At 46.5% G+C, this 7615-nt stretch overlaps 1 protein-coding gene across 1 annotated transcript; it reads left to right on the forward strand.

The window, feature by feature from the left end:
• The first annotated feature begins 336 nt into the window (after positions 1 to 336).
• Positions 337 to 7297, forward strand: Il12a (interleukin 12A). The gene is made up of 7 exons (XM_028867243.2): positions 337 to 521; positions 978 to 1111; positions 3255 to 3368; positions 4092 to 4133; positions 4208 to 4249; positions 4350 to 4493; positions 6779 to 7297. The coding sequence occupies exons 1-7, from the start codon at positions 506 to 508 to the stop codon at positions 6932 to 6934; spliced, it is 648 nt and encodes a 215-aa protein (XP_028723076.1). The 5' UTR covers positions 337 to 505; the 3' UTR covers positions 6935 to 7297.
• Positions 7298 to 7615: the final 318 nt, after the last annotated feature.

Below are 7615 nucleotides of genomic sequence, written 5' to 3' on the forward strand. Positions count from 1 at the left end.
GAGTCAGACTCCGTGTCCACAGCGGAGACGATGAGTGGGTGGCACTTGCTTCTTCGGAAGGGGCGCTGGGCAGCGTGCTGTGGCAGGGCATCTAGGCTAGTGGGAGATAGTGGGGAGGGACAGACCTGCCCCAGAACAAAAGCTGCGACTCTAGGCTAGTGGGAGATAGTGGGGAGGGACAGACCTGCCCCAGAACAAAAGCTGCGACTCGCGGGCCGATTTCGCTTTCGCTCTGAGTGCGGTGGCGGGCCGGTCCCGGAACCTCGCAGACGGGCACTCCGAGAGTTAATTCGAAAGCGCCATCCCCCGCCCCCCCCCGGGGGGGGGACAATCGACGCACGAGTCCTTGAGAAGCTCTTGTAGAGACAGAGAGAGAAAGCAAGAGACACCGTCCTGGGAAAGTCCTGCTGGGTCTCTAGACAATTATAAAAATGTGTCCCCCGAGTCAGTTGTCCAACCACCTCACCTCCAGCATCCAGCTGTCCCTGCTCAGTGCCGGCCCAACATGTGTCCATCACGCTGTAAGTAGCCCAGGGCTGGGGACCAGGGTGACAGGATCAGGGAAGGCAGCCTGGGAAAGAGCAGACAGAGGCCCTGGACCCGCTAAGGGAGACTAGAGGGCGGTCAGCAATTGCAGGCCAAAGGAAGGAAGACTGGAAGGAGGGTTTTGCTAGATCTCCACAGCACCTGCAAGGTCTCTTCAGTATAGAACAGCCTGGGCCCATTATGCCCATCTCACGGAAGAAAACTAAGGCACAGCCTTGGAGCTAGAGTAAGGAGAACACAGATCTCTAACAAGATTCGAGGAGACTTGCTCTATCTGTCAGCCCTGAGGAAAGGGTTGAAACATGGATGGAGAGAGGTCAATACCCAGAGAAAATGAATGGCAAAGATGGCCAGACTGGCTGAAGAGAGAGGCAGGCCAAACCAGGCTGACAAGCTTGACTTACGCCCCCCTCTCCCCATTTCCCTTTCAGGCCTCCTCTTTTTGGCCATCCTTGTCCTCCTAATCCACCTCAGTTTGGCCAGGGCCACACCAGTCTCCAGACCTGCCCAGTGTCTTGACCACTCCAAAAACCTGCTGAGGACCACTAAGCACATGCTGGAGAAGGTAAGCTTCTTGTGTCCTTCTGGCTTCCAAGTTCCTCTGTGGCAAGGACTTCTAACCCATCTGGTGTCTGCTGGGAACCCGCAGTTCATGGGTAGCTGGTAGGAGCCGTTGAGGAAACGTTATCAACCTCACAGATGTTATCCAGAGGAAACTGTGTCTCCAGAGAAAGAAAAGATGGTAATAAATTATAACGGCATCAGTTCGGGCTGTGTCACACAGAGGAAAGTGACTACTCACTGTGCCCCTCCCAGCCTGCCTGCGGGTATGGCATTGTGTCAGGAGCTCCCAGCTTTTGCTTCACTGGAGGTTGAACAGGGAGACTGTCCCTAGGTGCGATCTCTGCACTTCACAAGCTGTAAAGATGAATTTGATCGTCTCTCCCTCTGCTCACCAATGTCTAACACAGGGACACAGTTCTTTGTTGGATGGACAAGTCTCAGGAAGGGGTCGTGTCCAGCCTTCATTTTTCTGGGGCAAGTGTGATCCAGTTTGATTTCTAGCTCCATTTGTTTTTCTCAGGTTTTATATTTGAATGCAAAAATATTCTTTTCTGCTGTACATTGCCACAGTTTTCTCTCACTTTTGCTACAAAGCTACAGCAAGCGATAATGTGTTCCAGATGTCCTGGAGCTGCTAGGGCTGTGACTCCGTGGCAGCGTTCTTACTTAATTATGAATGAGGATCCATGTTCCAACCCCAACAGGGCATTCACTTACAAGCACATAGGAACAGAGGAGGAGAGGCAGAGGGAGGGAGGGAGAGAAGAAGAGAGGGAGGGAGGGAGAGAGGAAGGGAGAGAGGGAGGAAGAGATGGAGGGAGGGAGGAGAGAGGGAGGGAGGGAGGGAGAGAGGAGGAGAGGGAGGAAGAGATGGAGGGAGGGAGACTCCTTCCTTCTTTCCGCTGTGTTTCTTAATCTTTTTTAAGGACCTTCTAGCTTATTACCTTATGAATATCCCAAGATATGTTCCATTCCACAAGGCCTTTTTGGAGAATTCCTTTTTGGAGAATTCCTCAAATCCTTCATAATGTGTTGTTCCTCAACACTCAAATAATCTTAATTAACTGAGAGCGCCCAGGCAGAAGAGATGGCTCAGTGGTTAAGAGTGCTGGCTGCTCTTCCAGAGGACCTGAGTTCGATACCCAGCATTACCATGGTGGCTCACAACCATCTGTAACTCTAGGCCTAGGAAATGTGTCATTTTTCTGGCCTCCATGAGCACTGTGGCCACATGGTGGTACACAGATATACACGCAGGCAGAATACTTGTACACATGAAATTTAAGGAAAAATGGCTCCCGAAGGAAGGCCTGCAGAGATGAGCGACTTTTTTTCCTAAGGTGAGGTTTGAGATGGAGACATTGGAGGAGTTCAAAGTTAACCAGATGCTCCGTGGAAAAACCCACTCTCCTACGCCCAAACATCTGTGCTGCAGATCAAGACATTGCAGAATTCAGTCTTGTCTTAGTTTGGGTTTCTACTGCTACCTGATTGAACTTGGAACCCAGTAGAGCACATCACGGCCCTTCTTCGTCACATCCTAGTACCATAGTTGAGGGGGAAAATGATCTCAACCTTCAGTCAGAAAGCTGTTGACTTCTTAATACGTCCGTGTAATTCTGATCATCGATGTTTTCCAGCACCCCGGGGGGGATGAGACAGCCCCTGTGCACTGTAAATTAAAGCTCAACTAGTCTTTAGGGCTTGAGAGTTTGTTACAGCCTTCAAGCTGGGACTTTAACAGGTCCCCTTTATAAGTTGTAAGAGAAACAGATATTCATGCAGCACAGCTGCTTGGTGAAAGGAAAACAACAGGACTCACCGGAAGCGAGCATCACAGTGTGGTGCTGATGCTGGTTAACACAGGCTACTGCAGCCTTCCCTTGGTGTTAAAAATATCCTGCTGGCAAACAGCCTAGGCAAAGGGGGAGGGGGAAGGAGGGGAGGGGAGTGGAGGAGAGGAGAGGGAAGGGAGAGTGTAGGTGGCCTGTTTCCTCTCATCTTATGAAGAGTCTGACTTTCCTACAGGTCAAAGAATTGAAGGCTTAGGGTGACCAGCTCTGGTCCTGCTCATACCCTGGGGTGCCAGCCTCAGCTATCTTGTAGAGAGTAACACCTCAGCTTCTCTCTATGGTTTTCCACAGGCCAGACAAACTTTGAGACATTATCCCTGCACTCCTGAAGACATTGATTATGAAGACATCACTGGAGAGAAAACCAGCACACTGAAGGCCTGTTTGCCACTGGAACTAGCCAAGGTACAGAGGTCTTCCCCCCAGAAATCACACAACACAAGTCAGAATTGTGCACTAAACCTAAGCTGTCTCCAAATACTTACACGTAACTATCAAGATTTTTGGGGGGGAAAAGTCATAACAATATGAAGACTTCAACGAGCTGAAGGATATGCTCAATAACTATGAGATGGGTGTAGTGGTATATACCTTTAATTCCAGCACTTGATGGGTAGAAGCAGCTAATCTCTGTTAAGTCAGAGGCCAGCCTGGTCTATATAGTGAGTTCCAGGCCAGCCAGAGCTACATAGTAAAAGCTTGTCTTTAAAAGAAAAAAAAAAATGGGGCTGGTGAAGCCGTTGTAAAGAGCTTACTGTACAAGCACCAGGACCTGAGTTCAGATCCCCAGCACCACGGAAAAGCTGGGTGTCATGGCTCCACACATAGCCTCAGTGCCAGGGTAGGCAGAGACAGGAGGATGCCTGGGACTCATGGGCTAGCTAGTCTAGCTGAATCAGTGAGAGACCCTGTATTGGAAAAAATAAGGTGGAGAGGTGACTGAGAAAGATGTCAAAGGTGGTCCTCTGGCTTCCAGGTGCACACATGAGTTCCTACACACAGGCGCACAGAAGTCGTTGTGATGGTGAATTTCATGATGCTTCTTACTGCAATGAATAGTTCGTCTGAGATAAAATATCAGAGAGATTTATACTAAGAACTAATATCCTCGGTATGTTTTTCCTCTAGAATGAGAGTTGTCTGGCTTCTGGAGAGACTTCTTCCATAACAGTAAGTAAGCAAACCAAAGGTTCCTTCCCCATGACTGATTCATCACACTGATGCCGGCTTATTCTTTCCTCTAGAGAGGGAGCTGCCTGCCCCCTGAAAAGACTTCTTTGATGATGGTAAGACACACCACTTCCCTCAAATGCAGCAGTGGGATGCGTTTGAGGAAATGCGTTTCTCATTTCAATGGTTTCTTTCCCATTTTGTCCCTTCACCTAGACCCTGTGCCTCAGTAGCATCTATGAGGACTTGAAGATGTATGGGACAGAGTTCAAGGCCATCAATGCAGAGCTTTTGGATCAAAATCAGAAGCAGATCATTCTGGATGAGAACATGCTGGCAGCCATTGATGAGCTGATGCAGGTAAGACATCTTCCTATCAGCGCTGGCTCTCTTTCATGTTGAAGATAGGTCCTTGATGAGATACAATAAAATCAGCCCTTGTTGGGTTGAGAGAGATCTGAACAGACCCCCGACCCTCCCTTGAAAAGCCTTGCAAGGTTACCTCTGCTAAGACAGCCTTGAGGGGACCCTCTACAGACAGGGCAAACGCAAGCAGCCTTCTACTTGTTGACCTTGTGCTATGCACCAGGCTCTTTGCAGATGGTTTTTCTCACACCATCCCCACGACAAGCAAATAAGGTCTGTACAAAGGAGGACACTGATGCTCATCTGAGATCATACAGCCTGCAAAAGGCAGAACTAGGGTCCCCTGCAAAAAGGGTTGTTTGGTTGTTTTTTAAATAATTTCTTCTCTTAAGGATCCAAGACTAGGATGTAGAGACAGTCTAGGAACTAAGAGCACTAGATATACGATCCAAGACTAGGATGTAGAGACAGTCTAGGAACTAAGAGCACTAGATATACAACCATGAGGACTTGAGTTTAGTCAGGGGCAAATATGTAACAAACCAGATGTGGTCTTGAACCAGCCTATCACCTCAAAGGGTGGACACAGGAGGATCACTGAGGTGTTCTTGCTGCAAGCCTAGCCAAGAAAACTCCAGGTTCAGGAAGAGACCCTGCCTCAAAGGAATAAGATGGAGAGTAACATAGGACCCCCTTCTCTGGCTTCTGCATGTTGTAGGCACAGATCATATAACTGTTAGGTGTGCACATGAATGTGTGTGCATATAACACACAAACATACACATGTACACATGTTCTTTTTTTAAAAAATGCAGAATTGACACTCAAAGGGCTGCACATATATCCAAATATTATTAGGGAAAACAAGAGAGGCTGGTGCCCAGTTATAATATTGAACCAAAATGTGAATAAAATGAAAAGTCATCTATCATCTAGGGAAATCCATAGTGTTACTCCTTTGTGGGAGCCTGCTGTATGATGATAGCACAAAACATAGAAATATGCACATTAGAGAGGCGAGTGCCATGGTAACCAGGGCATGGGATGAAGATATGTTCAGAAGTCCCTGTCTGAAAAGCAATTGATTTCTTTTTCAGTTCATATATACTGTCTTGGTCATGGTTTCTATTCTTTGATAAAACATCATGACCAAGAACAAGTTGGAGAGGAAAGGGTTTATTTATTTCATCTTGTAGCTGGTAGTGAGTTCATCATCCAGGGAAATCAAGGCAGGAACCAACGCTGAGGCTGTAAAGGAACACTGGGTACCGGCTTGCTCAGCTTGCCTTCTTATAGCACTGAGGATCACCAGCCTGGGGTGAGCTGGGCCCTCCCACATCAATCATCAATCAAGAAAATAACCACAGGTTTGCCCACAGGCCAATCTGGTGGAGGTGTTTTTCCCAATTGATGTTCTCCTCTTCCAAAATGACCTTAGCGTGTGTGAAGTTAACATAAACCAGCCAGTACATTATACGTTGCCAGATGACTTGTTTGAAAGGCATCGACATTTGTACAGCTGTCAACCAATCTCCCATACAGGGAATTGTGATTGACATTGCATATGCAAGACCAGAAGTAAGGTGATTTGGGAAGTAGAAAGGTCTACCAGGATCTAGACAACTGTGCTGACCGAGTTAATTCCTGTTTGCCTGTTTGGAAACTGGGGTGACTTTACACACTACCTCTCCCTTGGGATTTTGTGAGGAGCAAGCAAGATTATCAAGCTTCATATAAACCTAAGTTCTTATTCTATGTCACCGAATCAAAAGGGGGCTGGGAATGTAGCTCAGTGGCATAGTGTTCTACCGAATCCAAAGGAACGAACGGGAAACACGCTGCTGGTCTGTTTATCTAACACAAATAGCGTCTCTATCACAAACAGGTCTGTTTCTGATAGAGAGTTCTAATCAATAGACCACCTCAGCTCCCTCTTCTCAAAGGACTGGGCGTCTTAACATAACCTATAGAAATTAATTAGCTACAGCTGCAGATGCCAGCTCAGAGACTCCTACCTCCTGTAAGACAGGCCATAATGAGGACTTTTTGGAGCCATTTAGGGGTCTTTTCATTAAAGGCATAGGTGTGCTTGCAAAAGAACATTTCTCCCCTCTGTTCCCTCAGGAACAGTGCACCCCGGGGTATCTGTGGGGTGGGTCTAAAAGTGTATGAGGGAGTAGGTTGCAGGCACTGGACTGTGAATTGACTTCACCCATTTTTGCAGACAAATGTTTTCATTTTGAAATTGTATAGATGTTATGCTTGGCATTTCTTTTTAGGCTCTGAATCTCAATGGTGAGATTCCGCCCCAGAAACCTTCCCTGGAAGAAGCAGATCCTTACAAAGTGAAAATTAAGCTCTGCATCCTCCTTCATGCTTTCAGCATCCGTGCTGTGACTATCAACAGAGTGATGAGCTATCTGAATGCCTCCTGAAAAGCTCAAGTCCCTCCCCCTTAGCGCCCTTTCTACAAAAATATGAACCAATGAAATTTTAGTAAGAGGTGGGTTGAGAACCAGGAAGTCTTGGCCTGGTTGAACTAAAGCTCCTGGCACATTCTCACAGCCCTATCGAAGGTGGCACAGCTACCTCAGCATGGTTCCCTCAGTCACGTCTCTCGTATTTACTATGCACATTGTTAAGTTTTCATGGAAATGCTCCAAAGGAGAGAAAATGTCCTTCCCAAATGTGTCAGCAGTAGACCAAGAACTGATAAGCTATTCTTTTTGTAAAGTGTTTCTGAAAACACTCATCACCACTTATTTAAAAGTATTTATTGTTATATTTTATATTCATGAAAGTATATGACCTTATTTATATTTATTTATGTTCTATTTATTATAATATATCTTATCAAATGAATTTGAAACATTCAACTATTATGTGGTTCTAATAAAGTGATGCAAGCATTTCACACATGTTCTTGAAGTATTTATTTTTAATTTATTTAAACAGAATCTCACTGTGTAGACCAGACTGGCCTCACCTCCAATTCACAGAGATCAGGCAGCCTCTGCCTTCTGAATGCTGGGGTCAAACTTGTGCACCACTACACCTAGCTAATTGGAGTATTTAAGTGTTCCGAGATACACTGAAGGAAAACTGTCTTCGTTTGC

This window comes from Peromyscus leucopus, chromosome 6, assembly GCF_004664715.2.
Source record: "Peromyscus leucopus breed LL Stock chromosome 6, UCI_PerLeu_2.1, whole genome shotgun sequence".
Classification (NCBI taxonomy): Eukaryota; Metazoa; Chordata; class Mammalia; order Rodentia; family Cricetidae; genus Peromyscus; species Peromyscus leucopus.